Source organism: Mycteria americana, chromosome 3 (genome assembly GCF_035582795.1).
Source record: "Mycteria americana isolate JAX WOST 10 ecotype Jacksonville Zoo and Gardens chromosome 3, USCA_MyAme_1.0, whole genome shotgun sequence".
NCBI classification, from domain to species: Eukaryota; Metazoa; Chordata; class Aves; order Ciconiiformes; family Ciconiidae; genus Mycteria; species Mycteria americana.
This window is the reverse complement of record NC_134367.1, coordinates 131,076,057-131,094,876: the sequence shown is the minus strand read 5'-3', so window position 1 is coordinate 131,094,876 and position 18,820 is coordinate 131,076,057. Positions and strand designations below refer to the sequence as shown.

The 18,820-nt window shown below is 42.7% G+C and overlaps 1 protein-coding gene across 2 annotated transcripts in view; it reads left to right on the top strand.

Moving 5' to 3' along the window:
- Window positions 1-18,820, top strand: part of SPTBN1 (spectrin beta, non-erythrocytic 1) — a 93,532-nt gene that overhangs the window by 58,731 nt on the left and 15,981 nt on the right. For both annotated transcript variants that reach the window (XM_075497031.1, XM_075497032.1), the window contains exons 17-25: window positions 5,317-5,407; window positions 9,787-9,933; window positions 11,576-11,839; window positions 12,542-12,766; window positions 12,980-13,069; window positions 13,353-13,631; window positions 14,838-14,968; window positions 16,314-16,518; window positions 16,671-17,045. In XM_075497031.1, coding sequence (XP_075353146.1) covers window positions 5,317-5,407; window positions 9,787-9,933; window positions 11,576-11,839; window positions 12,542-12,766; window positions 12,980-13,069; window positions 13,353-13,631; window positions 14,838-14,968; window positions 16,314-16,518; window positions 16,671-17,045 — 1,807 coding nt within the window. The remainder of the gene's footprint in view (window positions 1-5,316; window positions 5,408-9,786; window positions 9,934-11,575; window positions 11,840-12,541; window positions 12,767-12,979; window positions 13,070-13,352; window positions 13,632-14,837; window positions 14,969-16,313; window positions 16,519-16,670; window positions 17,046-18,820) is intronic.

Genomic DNA, 18,820 nt, shown 5'->3' with positions numbered 1-18,820 from the left:
ATGATTCATGGTTCTTTCTGTTTTGGGTTTGAATAATAGTGCAGCCTTTCAAGGCGCTTCTCAATCATAAGTATCAGAACACAGCAGTAAGCTCAGACAGAACTTTTATGTCAAATGTTACTGACGACCCTTCTATCAGACTTGGCATCCTCCCACAGCCGGTAAGCTCAGAGTTATCCAGGTGCCTTTATCTCCAAGGAGAAACTGCACTGAAGTAGTTCAGAAAATGTACCTTTCCTGTTTTGGCAATCATGTCCCACTGTGTATGCACCCACTTTAGCTGTGGCTCATGGCTTCAAGAAAGGCAGATATTCCTGTTCCCAGAGCTTACTGAGGGCCTCTGAGCCCTCTGACAACCTAACGCCGGGGATACCTCACGTTTTCATTCTCTCTCTAACCAGCCTGACTCTCTTTAGATCCCAGAGAGAATCTGCAAAGACCAGGAAGAGGAGATTATATGAAAACAATCAAGGTGAAAGCTAGGAAATTAATTTTCCTTATTCACTCTCTCTGACTTTCAATGTCCTCTGCTATAAGTTTTCCCGGAAGGAGGACTTGATCCTAGCCTTCTGGTCAGGTGTCTTCTTTCTGTAACTTTTGGAATATTAGAAGATAGCATCCAAGGATATAGTAGGAAATGGTCAGCTGCTTCTTGCAGCCCTTTCTGGGGTGGCTGGAGTGGGAGAGCTTCAGCCTCTGTTCTGTGTGCTCTGCAGAGAGGTTCCTGCTGCCCTGGCTGTGGTGCTCTGGTGACTGTTTCCCCCCAGTGCAGGTACTCCTCTGTGTCCCCAGTGTTCTGTGGCACCCCAGCTGCCCACCCGGGCCATCCTGGCTGTGGGACGTGTGCTCAAATTCCTACTCTGAATGGCAAGCAAGTCCTAGAGACTGTATTTTTTTAAGCCCACTTTTCTCCAGCGTGTTTCCTTAATTCCAAAGCTATTTATGCAGAGCGCTGCAAAAACCATCCGGTGCACTGCTATTCAGGAAATCCGTGTGATTGCTCTCTGAGTCTGTAAGGCTGATAAGCCCCAAGAACAAAGCCTTAGGGCTGGGTGCACTGGGAGTGGTAGCAAAGGAAGCCTCTTTGGTTTTACAAAAAAACTGCTCTCCCAACCAAGCTCCACCTGGGTGTATAACAAAGGACCAAAACAAACAAGTACAAATATGTGCAGTGGCTCCGTACTTCCCATATGGAGCTCTTTGTAGTTTTCAATATTGTTAATTGTGTTTTTTACAGTCATGCTTTCAAGCTGTTCCAGAGGAGACCCCGCTGTCCCTTGATGCAGCAGACAGACCCTGCCATAAAATGGTTACCATCTAAATAGACATGGTAGGCATCAGCCTAAGGAAGGAGAGGAGAGTGCAGAAGCAGAGTGGAGCTGTGCAATAGGGGATAAACACTTCAGCACAATCTTTTAGTGCAGTTCACAGGGAAGAATAAATGGGAATAAGAACACAGAGAAAGAGTGAGGGAAGGATAAGATGGGTTTGAATAAAGCTATCACTAGCTAGCTTTTCCAGCTAGGAAAGAAGCTGGTTTCCCCAGTGCGGCTGTCCCTGCTTTGGTGACTTCTGCTGCTGTTTCTGCCAGCCAGAGGGGAAGCGTTTTCTCAGTAGAATGGTGTGAAGCACTTCATGATTTTACAGCAGAAACCAAAGACAATTTATCCTTTAGAAAGGGAGACTACATCCAAATACTGGAGCAAGTAGATTCAGAGTGGTATAGAGGAAGACTGTTTTCTCTTGGAAGAGTGTAAGCGGACTGCCCTAGTCTGGGTGCCTACACATGGCCTCTCTGATTCTGCAAATGAGATTCAGTTTAAAGACAGTGGCAGATCTGACTAGGATTGTGATCTGGGTCCGTTTTTATCAACTTTTGTATTTGTGCAACTTTCCGCTCAACAGAGAACAGAAGTAATTTTTGTTCTTGCCCATGCAAAAAGGAGAGTACCTCTTGTTTGCTGGAACAACTAAAGAAGCTAAAACTGCCTTGCATGTATCTCAGTATTCTTAGCAGGCAGTTGCATTCACGCTACATGTAAGATTTATTATTCCTGCACAGGCTTTGAAACCCACAGGCTTACAGTTAAACCACAAGTGATTTTGTCAGTTTTCAGCGTTGTTAGCATTCTCAGGGGCCTCTGGGGAGACAGCATGGGAATATTGTGGCAAATTTTGGTGATCTGCTCTTGGATTAATTTGAGTCAGACAGCTCTTTGTGCTGAACAGATGTCATTTTCCCATTTTAGATTCTTCATAATGTTGCCACAAAAGGAAGATGCCCCCATGTTTTGACTAACTGCGGTACATTCCCTATCCCCTCTTTTACCATGTAGGTCTGGCTTAGCTTGGACATTAGGATCTGAGGTTGCCTCTTCAGTGTATGCAGAGGGAAGCCCCCTTTTAATGCAGCCCTAGACACTGCTATGGTGTAAGTCATATATGTGATTATTTATGTGAACAGGCAGATGAGTTCAACGTCATTCTAAATAATTAGAGTCTGCAGAGCAAACTGTTTTGTGCAAGTGTGGGATCTTCTTCCACAAGATTTTAGCAAATTTTAGCTTACTATTTTAGCAAATTAGTAAGAAGCAGTCATTGACAACCTTAAGTGTGACCGGGTCTGAGTTTCTGACTGTTCTCTGCCATGCGTGCCTCAGAAGAGCAGGATTTTAATAGTTATGACTGCAATCAGCAGTTGAACAGTAAGCTCTGCGCTTTTCTCCATCCTCCAGTGATGGCCGAGTGCTTGGAGCCTTCAGCAGAGCTGCAGTCCAGCCTGCCCACCACCCCGACGTGCCCGGCTGGCTCAGCTGGAGCCTCTGCACACCCAGCCAGGGAAGCAGGGTGACCAGGCAGGCTCCTTAACACCTCAGTCTTCTAGTATCTGGATAAAAATCTGTATTACGAAGGGTTCTGTCCTCCAGTCTGTCTGCCTGTTTATTCTACCTAAAGCTCTTCTGACGTACTGGTAGTAGAGGGTAGGAGAAGCTTTCTAGCGGTAGGGGTAGTTATGCACAAAAAATTCTAAAATCTCTGTCACTGGAGCTTTTAAAGAACTTAGGGAAACATGAACAAAGAATTAATAATGTTTAGATATGGCCAGTCTGGGGCAGGAGAACAGACTAAATGACTTCTTAAGGCCTTTTATTCCCATAAAAAATAATGTCAATTCTATGATGAAAATACAGGAATTCCTGCCTGTTCCAGCAGTGTCCATCCTCAAAATACTAGTACCGCATCTTCAAGTATCCAGTTTAAACCTTGTTACAGTTCAGCCCTGTTCTTCAGAGAATACTCATCTTTCAGTCTCACTCCAGGTTGTCTTGGACAACCAAACGACCTTTTACATTTAAATAGCTCTAAGTGCCAAAGATGATATTTGTTATGCTGAGGACAAAAAAAAAAAAAAACCAACCCAAAAACCCAAAAAGCTTTCTTCATCTGTTTGATATCCCTGCATGGTTTCCCTTCAAAGTTCTTGAAGTTAGTATTTCCAGCATTCTCTGGGAGATATTTTTGTTACTTTTTTAAACTCAAGTTTTCTCAACATAAGAACTTCTCTACTTGCTCTTAACTCTAGTCAAATAAGTGTCATGAAAGTTCTCCTTTTAATTTCACAATTTGTGTCCTCTCCAGAATACATGAGTCAATAATGTAATCTAGCCTTAAATCTATGAAGTCATCATGATAAAATCACCCAAGCAATTCCTTGCTTCATTTTAGCAACCTGAGTAATGCACTGTATTTGCCCAGGCATATAAAAACCAGCCAAGAAAGAGCGGAATCGAACCCAATGATGTTAAGCTATGTTAGAGAGATTTTTCCTAAGGCACTATTTATGTGTCCTTTCCTTTGTGCTCCCTCTGGTAACACCTGTCAAAACTTCAAGATTACCTGGGCTTGGACTCCAGCCTCTTGCTTTGATGGTTACATACGTCTTCCTTGCCATCTGATCTGTAAATCAATTTTCTTGACCTACAGCTATATAGATGCTGCTTGCCTGGTTATTCAGAGGAAGCTGTTGAGACAAAAGAGAAGCAATTTGTAGTCCTGTAAAGGGTTTTCTCCTATTCCTCTGCCTACAGACCTTTTGCTTTTATGTAAAACGTATCCCTAAGTATTCCTTGTATTTCTGAAGTCAGTAAATTCGTGCCAGAGAGCTTGCTCTGGTAACTTGTTGTAGATGAGGAAAAGTGGTATCTTAATCCAGTTGTTGTCATCAACATGTAATTTATAGTCTTCTAGAATATCATGAGTCTCTGGAGATTTCCACTAACATGGATTTATTTAGCTATTGCCAGTATGTGCTGAGATCATCTTATGAATTGCCACCCTTTAAAATAATTTCCAACTCCCTATCCCTATTTATCTTCGGTTAATACAAAGGGCAGCAATATTCACTTTAAGACACTGTACGGTGAAATATGAACAAATCTAACACAATGAGCAGTAAATAAAAATTACCTTCTTTACTCTGCTGCCTCTGTCTAAATTGCCTCATAAATAACGAAAGCACTGAAGGACAGGGATAACTACTCCAAATTAAGCATTAGTTAAAAACATCTTCAGAGATACCTTGGGAATCAGCTCTTCAGGCACCATGTCCATTTGAAGAACCCACCAAGACCTTTGGGACTGCCAGCATGACTCATCCTTCAATGGGCAAACAGTTATGAATTAAAAATAGGGCTCCTAGACTAACCTTTTCTTTTCTTCTGTCTGCTTTTAAACGCTCTGAAAAATATGTTCCAATGTGCATAAAGCTTCTATTTGCAGAAATACACAGATGCATTGCATGCGTTTTTTGTTAAACACAGCATTTGGAAGGTTACATAAACCACTCCAGCTTTGTTCAGGAGAAGGAGGTGCTGAGCTATAGCGAAGGTATATTATAAAGAGCATTACAGCAAGTACACACTTTGCAAGAGCCACATAACATGCAATCTTATTGTTGCAATTTTGCAGATAGTTTTCTTATGTTTTTTGGCAAACATTCTGAACTTTCCTGTGGTCTTGAAATTAGTGGGCCAAGTTCTGTACATAACACTTGTGAAACCCTGCTGACTTAAAAATTTTCCCTGTGTATTTAACTGGTCACAAAAACAAGTAGATGCTGAACTGAAGTAAGCACATTAAATAACACATGCATGTCTGAGCTTCAAAAATGTCCTTCAGTTGAAAGGCAGTAAAAGACACACACCACATACTTACTCAATAGGCATGTCCCAGAGAGGCTACAGAAACGAACAAGTGACAGTTTTGCATGAAATGCCTATTTCAAGTTTTTTTTCTCTGCTGTTATTTTTTGACTAGACATAGGAAGAACCGTGAAGCAGCCAGTGAACTTCTGATGAGACTGAAAGATAACAGGGATCTTCAAAAGTTTCTTCAGGATTGTCAAGAGGTAAATTACATCCTTTCACTTTTATTGCTCAAAGCTGCATCCTGCAGAAGAGCATTCTTACCCTGTATTTTATGAGGACTGGAATACTCAGCATTTTGCAGTCAAGTCATCCAGTAGTATTTAGTGTGGAGTAAACAACTCAAAAAAACCCCCGCCCAAAACCCTGCAAAAATTAATGTTTGGTTTTTTTCTCATGAACTGCATTTCCTTTTGTCATCTAAGCTAAAGACAGGGAAAATTGCCAAAAGCAGTGAAGATTTTCTGCTGTGATATAAATTAGTCATGTGGAATCTGGTGGGATCAGCACTGAACTCATTAAGAGTTTTGTCTACAGCTGTATATATGTATGTGGCCTGGTGCAGGAGATTTCAAGTGATTTCTACAAAACATCAGTCAGAAGAATAGGAGGTTAGGAATAAGGGGGGAGCAGGATTAAAGTGGATCATTTTTAATGTGTTATTTATCTGAGAGTTTGCATGTGTTTAAAATTATTAAGTACTATAACATTTAAAAGAAGAAATCCTTTCCAGATTTTCTAGTGACTTACATGGACTGTTTACACTGAAGGCAACATTTTAAAGTTAGGAATAATCTTGTTCCTAACATGAGGAATTAATCAAGTAATTTTCAGGTTATTTCATGCAGTACTGACAGATATTAAAGAGGCTTGCCCGTGATGTGCATTAAAAACTAGCTATCCTTATCTGAAGCCTGCAAAGAGAGCTGACTATGACAAAGCTGTGCTTTTAAATTCAAGAGTCAGTACATTAGCTGCACATCTTACCCAGCTACAAGAGACTGGAAGTCACTGCAGTGCGTCTGAATGGAATTGCCCACAGCTGAGATTTCATACAAGAAACAAACAAAATGATGATCATAAACTGGGCAAATGATGTTTACTGCTTGGTTGCCTAGATGCAGTCTATTTTCCTGCATTGAGTAAGCTAACCATGAACTTGGCTTAAATTGCTCCTTCCTTGGTAGTAAAAACATGACAGATTAGCAAAAATTCTGCTGTTATTAGCAGCAGCTTCTTCCTTCCTCTGTAACATCTCTGGTACAAAAATCCCCCTGGCTCTTGGAGCTCTTCTAGCCTCTGTGTCAATGTGGTTGTGTTCCCTAGGATCTGTTTTTGCCCCTGTATCATTGAAGGAAAAAGGAAAACATAAAAGCTCTAGTGTCTGGCCGCCTGAATGCCTTTCCTCTCAATTGTGTCTTCTCCAGCCGCTAAAGCATGGATGTCTCGACTGTACGGTTCAAAGACAGAACTTACAATACCCAAATGTTACAAATTTCTCCAATCCTTTTTGAGAGACATTAGGCCTGACGATAATTGAATGCTTGTTTTCTAAGATAGCCATAACGAGACTTAGAATTTGCATTAGCGTGATTACAAAGTGCCTACTGATACCTACGCTGGGCTGGAGGGACTGTGTGATGGAGCACCACTGTCCTGCGGGGTGGAAGGGAGCCAAGGGAATACCTCGCCCTTTGCTTTTTCGTTAGTGCTGACCATGAAGCTGAGAATTGTTAGAAAACAGATTTGAACCCGTCTCCGTTTCACCTGGCAATGATCCTTTGGCCTTCCTGCCCCGCTGCCTTAGGGATGGTTTCCCATCCGTCTGTAACTTGAGGAAAGGAAGAGTGTTCTCTGCAGTGTGCTCCTTCCCCAGGGAAGGCACTTCCCTCATCGGTCACTCCATCCTGAAGCATTATTGTAAGTGTGGCCTCCTGCCCCTCGCTCCTTCCTGCCTCTGACTCACAGGCAAGGCAGTGAGCAGGGTCAGTGGTGCTCAAGGAGGTGGCAGGGTAATGCTCATAACAACAGCTCAGCAATGACAAACCTTTCCTCCAGGTCACAGACGAGGGAGAACACAGCAGATTTTCTTGTTGTTAGTAGTCGGATACACTGTCACCGGTTAATCCTGGAGTGTTGCTTTTTTTGTCTGTTTCTCACATTCATAAATCTGAATGTGTTAAATAAATCTGCTGAGTGAACGAAATAAAGAGTGACAGCAGAAAATCCTGAGAAGAGGAGATGTGATAAATTTTGCCATTTAGTTTTCTTTGACTTCCTGCTCTTTCACAGCTCACCTTCGAAGAGATTAAAGCTGATCTTCCCTTAAGTGCTTAGAAGTCCCAGCACTGTCTGGGCTAATTTCTCTAGGGACGCCAGAGTGAAAGCGTTTGGCGAGACTCCACACGTCAGAAGTTTTCTGCCTGTTCGTGGAGTGTGCCAGCAGGTTTTGTCATGCAGCACAGACGTCTGTGAACCTTACGCCGCAAGATAGGCTGTGTCAACTTGCGTATTTGCAATGTCTGGGAAGTGCAGCAGCAGTCGGTGCTCTTTCACCTTCCCTTGTTGCTCTGCCAGATTTACAAGGGTTTTGTCTCCGTGTTTCCCTTAGTTCATGCCTGGTTTTCGTTGCAGAGTGTTACAGTCTTCTGGGAGCTGAGAGCAGAAACAAAATTTTGTGGTATAGGTGCAAAGGATGGGAGGAAGCCTAATAGCTAGCTCTGCTGGCATTAACAACCGACTTAAGGGTTTCTGGAGAAATAAATACTCCAAGCATCAATCTGAGGCACTGTTTTGGGGAATTATTGTGTTATTTTTTTAAATCTACTTTTGTACTGAAGATACTGACTTCCAGTGACTATAGCGGTTGCAAACACCGGATTTTAATAGTCACCCCTTAAATGCTTTATTTGCAGTTCCGTGTTATCAGAAGGAACATAACAACATTGTGAGAGTCAGAAATGGGGGTTTTATCCTGACAGCCACTGGCTGTGTACCATGTATCATCTGTGTCTTGGTTCACCCCATCAGTTAATATGAACGGTACTACCTTTCCTTGGGAAGCACTTTTAAATCCTCAGAAGACTGAATGCTGTGGCTGAGTAAAAGCAAACAATGAAAGACAAGCAGTGCAATTTGCAGAGTATAGCAGCTGTCTCCTACCCAGAAAGGCGGGAGTAAAACCACTAATTTTGGGTTATACAGTAATCCTTAATGTAGCCTTTGATTGTTAAGTAGCACAGTAGCCTGTTATAATAACTGTAAGCTTCGCTGCCTACAGAGGTCTTCATTAACATGAGCATTTTTCTCTTTAGACTTGATAGCAAGGTCAGATGTGGAGTTTCTTTGATTGCTCTGATAAGTTTTCCCTTTTTGTGGAGCTTAACAGTGCCTTTAAGGGACAATTTAAAAAAGGCTTGTGAATGCTAAATGGAATTTGTTGCCCCGTATCCTGAGTACATAGCGGAGAATTGGCGAGTCTCGCCTGTGCTCTGTTACTCTTTTTGTCAGGGTGCTTCCTCGGCGTGTGTCGCTGAAGTGGCATTCTAGAAGCAAAGCTTAAATTTGTTTTGACATTTTCCGCTTGGGTAGGCAACTCTAAATATGCAGAAAATGAATCTTTTTCAAATTCTATAAACATTCCTGTGAATGTGTTTTTCCTCCACACCTAAGGGATAGATAAAGCAGTCAGGCTCACCCTAGGAGGAAATCTGACATTGGCTGCTATGATCATTTTCACATTCTATTTGCCCTTGGCAAATAAGCTATCTTTTAAAGTATTGATTTCCTCTAGTGTTGATCTGGAAATTGTTCTCAGTGCCTTTGTATCTGCAGAAAATCGGAAGGACATCAGTCTTGGACTTTTTACAATGGGAAAAGGAAAGTCTTGAGTACCAAAACCCTACTGGAGATTGGACAAATAAACAAATTTATTTATGTAAACCTATATAGAGAAAAGATTATGGGGAAAAGGTAAAAGTGTGGTGGTGTGAATTAATGGTACAAACCCATCTCTATCCTTAAGGCTTTTGATAATGAGTAGAAATACAGAATTTCTCATTCAGTGTTTCCCTGAAAAATTTACCTTGGGGCTCTATTTAATTCTGGAGACTGCCTTTTGCATGCCACTTCATTAGTGTGTACTTCTGCAATGTCCTCAGGAAGTCAGTGAGGCTCCACAGGGGTGTGGTGATGACATTCAAGTCCCGACCCTGAGTAGCACGTTGAGTAATGTTACAAGGGAAAAGCGGTACAAAAATACACTGTGACCAATAAGTAGGACACATGTCCCTGTTTCTCTTGCTGTTGAACTGGGTGAGACCTGTGTGTTTGATTTTGCTCATCATGGAGTTGATTCCTTTCTGCTTGAGTCATGGGTTATTTATATATCGGAGATGGATGTTTAAATTTAACTGTTAAAGAGGTGGATCCTTGACTGAACCCTGAGTAAAAGCAGTCTCTGAATCTCACGCAACTCTTCTGTAGAGGCATCTCTTTATGCTTGATCTGGAGGCATTTTGATACTTTGCATTATTTCACACTACAAATGTTTTCACAAACACCTCTGTATTTTCATTTTCAGCTCTCACTCTGGATCAATGAAAAGATGCTTACAGCCCAGGATATGTCCTATGACGAGGCAAGGAACCTGCATAGCAAATGGCTGAAGCATCAGGCCTTTATGGCAGAACTTGCATCCAACAAAGAATGGCTGGAGAAGATTGAAAAGGTAACTAAAGAACGTCCAAAAAATGCCCTCATCTTTGTTGAAGATGATTATGTATAGAGATGGGATCTGTTCCTCTGCAGAATTGGTTCTTGAATCATCTCTCCAGCTAAGGCAAAAGGAGATTTCATTACTGTAGAATAAGTATCTATCACATTGTGTCTCCATCTAACCCATTTTCTTCCTCATTGATGTTAAATGTTTTTTATCCAAGACATTCTCACGGAATAGTCATTGGCTAAGTTGGCAATTTAATTTTGTCTAGTCTTTCTTATCTCTTAGGAGGAAGGCATAACCTAGTTTTCATACCCAAAGGATAAAAGGGGGAAATGTTGTGATTTGAGCTAATAAAGTAGAAGTACTTCCTGGGAAACAACTGAATGTAGGCGATTAACTGAATTTAGACTCCCCTGCTGCCATGCTGGTTTTCATTCATTCAGGACTATAATCGGGCTGCCTTTCCCTGTGCAAAATTAGTGCATGAGGTAAAGTACAGCCAGTTTTGTGATTAATTAAGATTCACAGCTCTGTATCAAGTTGCTTTGAAGGCTTTAATATGCTGTGATGAGCTGTACTTCCCCCCCCCCCCCCCCCCAATTTCTGATGTGCAGCTCTGGAACACTAAGGAGGTCTCGTCTTTAGCTCTGACAGTGGGTTTCTGTTCAGTGTAAGTTAGCTTAATTGCTCATTTCCTCTCCCACTTTGGCACTCTGTATCCCATTAGAGGCTTTTCTGTGATCTGCAAATAGCAATACCCTTTAATGGTGTAATTAGAAGGCTGCTCTTAGTACTGGAAGTACTTCTTTAGTGATGCTAATACATCCTCACCCTTTGCCTCTGAAAAATCAGATTGCAGCAAAGTACCAAAGTTGTGTATCAAGCCGCAGCTGACAGTCACTGTATTAATGTTACCAGTGGTCACAGCTATTAAATGTGCTGGGTTGTGCGTAGGGTTCACATCTGAAAATGTTTTGTCCCTTGTCAGCACCACCCAGGTGCAGAGGTGGAAGTGTAGTTAGAAGGAAAGAAAATATTTCCAAAACTTAATACAATCTTTGTAAAGGCAAAAAGATGTCTTAAGTCCAAGTGCTCTGCTGGTGCTAGGTACAGGGTTCCTGCTTCCCGAGCAAGATTGTTCCTCTCTGATACTAGCTTAGACCCATGGTAATTGCTATAACCCATCCCCATAACCCTCTTCAGTTGCACAGCTCAGTTTTGGTGCCATAAGCTCCTTCTCCCAGCATTACGCTGGGTCTTCATTGCTCTCCCAGTGAAATGGCCCGCAGAAGCTGGACACACAGCTTGTTCAGCTGCAGCTCCCTCCTCCGCTGTCACACAGGCAGCATGGGGCTCCACTCCCATCTGAGTAGTGTCCCCAGGAGCTCCCACAAAGGAACATGTGTAGTGGGGAAGAGAAAAGAGGCGTTGCTTGACCTTCCCATTGCCAAGAAACCCTCTTCCTGGCAACAGATGGACCAGGGAGCTGATGTTCTGCGAGGACTCACTGGATAATTGGAGATAGAAAATGCATGGTTGATGCTGCCAGCAGATGAGGAATCCTGAGTGCTTGCTAATCAGAATAATTTAACTAAGGGTCTGTGAGTGCTCCTGAGGAGGTACCATTTTGTCGCTCTTTGCTTTGCAGGAGGGAATGCAGCTCATTGCAGAGAAACCAGAGACTGAAGCCGTAGTGAAGGAAAAGCTGACAGGTCTCCATCAAATGTGGGAAGAGCTTGAATCCACTACCCAGACCAAGGCTCAGCGTCTCTTTGATGCAAACAAAGCGGAGCTTTTTACCCAGAGCTGTGCTGATTTGGATAAGTGGCTGAACGGTTTGGAGAGTCAAATTCAGTCGGACGACTACGGAAAAGATCTCACCAGCGTCAACATCCTGTTGAAGAAGCAGCAGGTAAACGGAGCGCAGGTTGCAGAGTGGGCAGACAGCAGATACCTGCACTTGAAGGAACAGACGGGGGATCCTTTCAGTTTAGAAAATAATTTATTTGCTTTTCTTTCTTCCTGTTGTTTCATGTATCTTTAAGAAGAACCAGAAGTACACCCAGAAACAAATCAGCCGTAAATTTCTTGATACAATCTTTGCCTTATACTGCCTTCCTTCCTCACATTAATATCTCTATTCTGTCTCCTGCTGTAGTCCTCCAGTCACCGGTCATTCCCTCTCTGTACGTGGGTGCCGGCCTGTGATTCAAAGTTGTCTGAAGCTGGTCGGTCCCTGATTCCCTGCTGTGAAGGCAGCAAGGAGCAGCAAGGACAGCAGGGAGCAATGAAGCTCTTGTGTGCAATTAGCTGTGCTCCAAAGTTGTTCAGGGTAACTTGTGAATGACCGATAGAAGAGATTCAGCTGTGGTGTTGGCCAAATTCACCATTCGCACAAGCAGGCATAACTGAGGGATATCAGCAGGTGGCCACAGTTGTGAATCTCTGTTTAAGCCTTGTTCCTTGCAATACGAATGCTACAATAATTATTAAAGTGGTAAATCCTTACTGACCAGCATCTGTTCTTCCTTCTTATGAAGCTATTGACATACCTTAGTTGCATCAACTGCTTTTACCCTGGTTTTCAGGACCTTTTTGCCATGTTTCTGTTTAGATGCTAGAGAATCAAATGGATGTTCGTAAGAAGGAGATAGAGGAGCTGCAAAGCCAGGCAAGGGCTTTAAGTCAAGAAGGGAAGAGTACAGATGAAGTAGATGGCAAACGCCTTACCGTAGAAAAGAAATTTTTGGAGTTGTTGGAACCTCTGAATGAAAGAAAGGCAAACCTGCTGGCCTCCAAAGAGATCCACCAGTTCAACCGGGATGTGGAAGATGAAATTGTGAGTATAAAAGAAATCCTGTTCCCCAGACAACAGGAAGGTGTCACACCTATTGCAGAGCTATCACAGGAAGAAACCTTTCAATCATGTCTCTCAATAGCATGTTTGAGTAATGCTGCTTTTTGCATCTTGTGTGCACTAGCCTCTCTCTGCTGCCCTAACTGTATCTGGGGTTGCTTGAAATCATCTGTGCTGCTCTTCTCTTACTTTCAGTTGTGGGTCGGAGAGAGGATGCCCATAGCTACGTCTACCGATCATGGACACAACCTCCAGACTGTGCAGTTACTAATAAAGAAAAATCAGGTAAGTAGGTGCTGTTAGAGCTCCATACCTGCTATTTCTCCTTAGTGCTGACTAATTTGGGAAGGAAAGGCTTGGGGTAAAATGACGGGCGCTTCAGTGGTGATGTGCTATGGGGGGGCAGTGTGACCGCTGGGTGGTGGCATGTTCAGGGAGGGCACAGCCCCAGTTTGTCCACGTGAGCGGATGGCATGTGTTTTGCTGCCTCTCTAGAGTTAAGGCCCCTGACTGGCATTTCTTTTTGGTTTGGTGCAGTGTCTCATCAGTCTGCTTTTCTCCCATGTAGACCCTTCAGAAAGAAATCCAGGGACATCAGCCTCGTATCGATGACATTTTTGAGAGGAGTCAAAACATTATCACAGAGAGTAGCCCTAATGCTGAAGCAATTCAGCAGAGACTTGCAGACTTGCAGCAGCTGTGGAACCTCCTAATCGAGGAGACAGAGAAACGCCACAAGCGCCTAGAGGAGTCTCACAGAGCACAGCAGTATTACTTTGATGCTGCCGAGGCTGAGGCCTGGATGAGTGAGCAGGAGCTCTACATGATGTCAGAAGAGAAAGCCAAGGTGAGCAGCTCCACAGCGACGCTAGTTTGGTTTTAATTGCTTAGCTAGAGGGGGGCCGGTGACATGATTTAATATGTCGCTATTGTAATGGTAACATAAATTTAATTTCCTTGTGAAACCTCAAGTGATCACCTCTTCTATCTGTTATGACATCCCTGGTAGTGCGGAGGATAGGCCTGGCTGTGCTGAGTCAGTGAAGCATCATCAGACTGTGGATAGCAACTGTGTGCCTTCCTTTGCTGTAAGGTCAGAGTTACCAATACAGTCCAGTTAGGTCACGTATTCTATTAGTTTTGAATCACTGGGAACAGCATGATGCACCTGACTATGAAACAGGCCTGATGGCCACTCAGTTGATGCCATTAGTCGTCAGCTTTTACTCCCAGTGAAGTGAAATCGGAACAGCATCAGACCATACCAAAGAGTAGGTGAACTTCTGGTTTTCAAGGAGGTGTTAAGAGTGCTGTATCTTATTTGTTACTTACATAAGTATACTGCGTTCATCGCCCTGATAAAATAAAACTCATCTTCGTATCACTATAACACATTCCATGGGTGTTCAGTCTTCAGTTAAAAAGGATTTGTTTTCTTTTTTATATCTAAGCAATGCAAGGAATAATAATGTGAATAGTACATCACGAAAAATATTTTAATGAAAAGGCTTATTGACAATACCAGTCAACACTGAGAGTTGGGGGTTGTTTTTCTTAGTCATAACAATGCATAGAAAGTTTTGATCAGAATTTCTCCAGGCACTTTGGTGGAGAATCCTTTGGCATGGGCTCTGTAGGATTTGTTTTCTTTGACCCAGGTTGTTGTTGAAAAGCCTGACAAGTGACGTGCCTAAAAGTGTTCCATTTTTCTGAGCCCTGCACAATCACCAGTGTTGTGTAAACACACAAAGAGCTTCATAGAAGAGGAAATTCAACATGCTCAATGCACAGCTGATGTAATTTTGTTCTGCATCCCAGAGGGGTTGTTGCATTCACTCTTTCACTTATTTTGCTTTCTGTGGATACCATTTGCTGTGAACTCAACTATTAATATACCATTGTCAGAACAACTTGTCTTCAAGCTGTACTTGGGAGCAGTTCTTTATGAATCTTTCTGGCTACGGCTTTTTGCTCGCACACCAAGTTGAACTTGCTGTGTGGTATCTTTCTGTGGAGCAGGGGCCTTGACTGTCATTTTCTGTCACCATTACAGGATGAACAGAGTGCAGTATCCATGCTGAAGAAACACCAGATTTTGGAACAAGCTGTAGAAGACTATGCTGAAACTGTGCACCAGCTTTCAAAGACCAGCAGAACTTTGGTGGCAGATAATCACCCAGAAAGGTATTAACTGCCATTTTTAACTGGATTATGCATTCTTTTAGTAGTTCAGTCACTTCGTTGGGTCATTCTGACACGCTAAGACTACAGCAAAGAGTAAGTAGCTTAGAAGAGTGTACAGAGGAAGAGGAGTTCAGCCTCACTCAGTTCCAGATGCATGTTGGACCACCCTGATTTGGCCAGAGGCAGGGTCCTGAACAGGGTCGGTATGTGCAGCTGCTGATTTCTGAATAGTACTGGACACCTCCAATAAATGTCTGTTGTATCCTTTATACAGGCTAGCGGTGTCAGGTCTGCCAGCACTGCTGAACCTTACGGAGGTGTAGCAATCCTGAGATACAAGGGTCCATATTCACTCTTTCAACCAACTTTTATGTCCAGCCCATAGGATCACAGTCATTTATCCTTCTTTCTATAGGGCAGTGCTCCTGAAGATCTGCCTCCTCTCTTTGAGATTCCAGTAGAATCAGAGACTGGAATCTGATGCTTTAAACATGGGCACATTAACATCTTGGTTTTGGTAAATTTACCTCAACTTTCGTAAATAGCTTTCCCTGTGGGAGAATTCAGGAAGCTTAAGATCTGTTTTGCTCTAAGAGCAGCTAGGCAAACAGAATTCTCCGTTGGCTTTGACTGCAAGGCTGCTTTGACTGTGAGGCTGATGTATTTAACTGCTCCGCCTTTGCAGATAGGAAGATAGGACTATCTTAGGAAAGACACTCTCTGCCTCCAGTGGAAGATTGTTATTTAACTCAAAAGCACTCTCTTGTGGTCATGATAATTTCTGACGAGAGTGGATTTCCTGGCTGAGCTGACTGCATACTGGAATAACATAATCAACTTTACAAGGCAGAGGGAGGGCAGTTTGACAGGGCTATATGGCTCAGACAAAATACAGGCAAAAGATACGGCAAGTAGAAATATTAATCGCTTTTGGAAGTGCTGAGCTTTAGGGAGTAAGAAACCCATGAGTACTTCTGAAATTCGAAGGAGAATTTAAATGAAAGTGAAATGCTACTTGCCTCAGCAGCTCAGATCCTGCCTGTAATTTTGGGAGAAGACTCTGGTGTGATCTGTGGTCAAACAAATGGAGAGCTTGGTTCCCAGCTTCACCCTGTAAAGCCAGGGGGGTTATGTACAGGGCAGAGAAGTTTTCCAGCTAGTGCAGTCAACTGTGCTAGCAGGGGATTGGTCCAGTGTGTCTGAGTCAAATTTATGCATGCAGCAGGCATGCATTCTGTGGATTAAATAGCCCAAGAGTGATTTTTATTCCTTGTAGGTTTTTTTTCCATTTACTTTTATTATTTGTAGAAGACGACGAGGACTCAGTGCTGTCTTATTTTTTCAGTGAGCGTATCAGCATGCGCCAGTCCAAAGTGGATAAGCTGTATGCAGGCCTGAAGGATCTAGCTGAAGAGAGACGGGGCAAGCTGGATGAGAGACACAGGCTGTTCCAGCTTAACCGCGAGGTGGATGACCTGGAGCAATGGATTGCTGAAAGGGAGGTGGTGGCAGGATCCCACGAGCTGGGGCAGGATTACGAACATGTAACAGTAAGTTTTTTGGATGTGGCTGCAGGTTGACCTTCCTTTTCTGGATGCCACACACAATAGATGGTTAATATTAATGGGCGGCTGGCTTGCTTGGTTTGCCTAGATCAGTTTGTAATTACAGCGCTGCATGAGTCTGTTTCTCTGCGTTTCAGATGCTACAGGAGCGATTCCGAGAATTTGCCCGAGACACTGGAAACATTGGACAGGAGCGTGTTGATACTGTTAACCATATGGCAGACGAACTCATCAACTCTGGACATTCAGATGCTGCGACAATTGCAGAGTGGAAGGACGGACTCAATGAGGCCTGGGCTGATCTCTTGGAGCTCATTGACACGAGAACACAAATTCTAGCAGCCTCTTATGAACTGCACAAATTTTACCATGATGCCAAGGAGATCTTAGGACGTATTCAAGACAAACATAAGAAACTGCCTGAAGAGCTTGGTAGAGACCAAAACACAGTGGAAACACTACAGAGAATGCACACAACATTTGAGCATGATATCCAGGCACTCGGCACCCAGGTGTGTAGCAAGCGAACGGCGCTGTCTGTGGGTATAGGAACCTGAGCTGCAGAGTTCTGCTGCTGCTCTTGGCCCCTCCATGGCTGGGAGACAGAGTGCTGCCAGCTGCTTTCCAAGTGTATTTCTGTGGGAGTAACTTCACCTGCGTCATTTTCTTATCTGTCTTCCTGCTTCTCTGTCATCGCATTAGGTTAATTAGTTCATCTAAAATAGAAATCAATAAGTACACAGATTTCTGAATATGTAGGTAATTGTTGAACGTTATTCCATTTTCTGTCCTTGGTTGAAGAGGAAATCATAAAGGCAGAGAACTTCTGTATTTATTTAAAGTAAGGCAAAAAGCTGCGATGTCGACTGACAGTCTCAGCCTGTGTGCATAGGAACAGAGAGTGGACGGAGAGGCACGAGGGTAACACACTTCAGCTCCGCAGAGGACCTTTCTCTGATTGTGTCAAGCAGCGGCACCAGCAGTACACTGTGTGGCTGATAGGGTTGGAAAATAGCTTTACATTCGAAGAAAAAGAGGTTCATTGTCTCTTTAGACATGGAACAGATACTAAATCTGTAAAGAATTTTTAATGTACCAGAGGTAATATGAAATACAGGTTTCAGATTTTTGTGTCCTTAGCATTACAGTGTTACAATAGTGTTACATTAATTGTGCTGGAAGCCACCTTAGATTTGCCTGCTCCTTATGCCATGTTCATCTCAGTGAACACAAGACACAACTATCCTGTCCCATGGAAGCATCGATAGACCAAAGAATACTCGGAGGACAGGGGCAAATATGAAGGGATGTGTAAGCCTGGTTGGTTGTTGTTTGTCTTTGTTTGTTTGTTTAAAAAAAACCCAAAACACCAAAAAGCCCCAACCAAACCCTCTTCTGCTAGGCACTTTTTATTTTTCCTTTCTGAGAGGCGAAGGAGGCCTGTAGACCTACATAGAGGCTTTCTGACTTGGTTATGAGTCTGGGCATTCTGACTTAAATATTGCTTTTTATGGTACTTCCTAACAGCAATCTGAAGAGATTTAAAGTACATAGTCGAGGCTAAGATTTTTAAAAGCAGCCAAACTCGATCCAATTCCGAATCTTTTGAAGCCAAGGGATGTTAAATACAAGGCGGTAGCCGTTCATACAGCACACAGGGGAGTCTAAACCAAAAAACAATGTTCAGCTGCCAAAATGAGAATTTTGGAAGAGAACAAGTTGCTTAAGGAATGGAGGAATTACGACTGGCTGCATTTATCCCAGTAGGTCAGAAAAGATAGCTTTTATGGCCAAGCTGCCTGCCAATTCTTGATTGTGTTGCAATTTACATAGTTGTTTACGCTAGAATAAAGGGAATAGAGCAACCATTTGATTTTCCAAGTGTTTTACTTTCAGAAGCTGTAGATTTTATATATAAAATGGGGGACATTCACAAAACACCAATCCCAGTCTCTCAAAAAGGTAATTATAATCAAGGCCTAAATGAAGGAATATGTAATCATAGCGCAGAGCTGTGGTGAAAGCACTTAGGATAGTTTTCCAGTGAAACAGCTAGAGCACCAAGATGGATCATTATGACAGTGGCCTGATCTCTGTGCCTGTAGCTAGAACACTGTTTAATTTGTTGTTTGTTTGTTTGTTTTTTAAAGAGAAAATTATTAGAAAAGAGCTAATAGAATGATTCTTGGCTTGAAAATATGTGAAACAGTCAAGAAATAGCATTTAATGTCCCAAGACAGTGTTTGAAAGGAAAAGAGATTTCTGATAGTAGAAAGATCTTTGAATT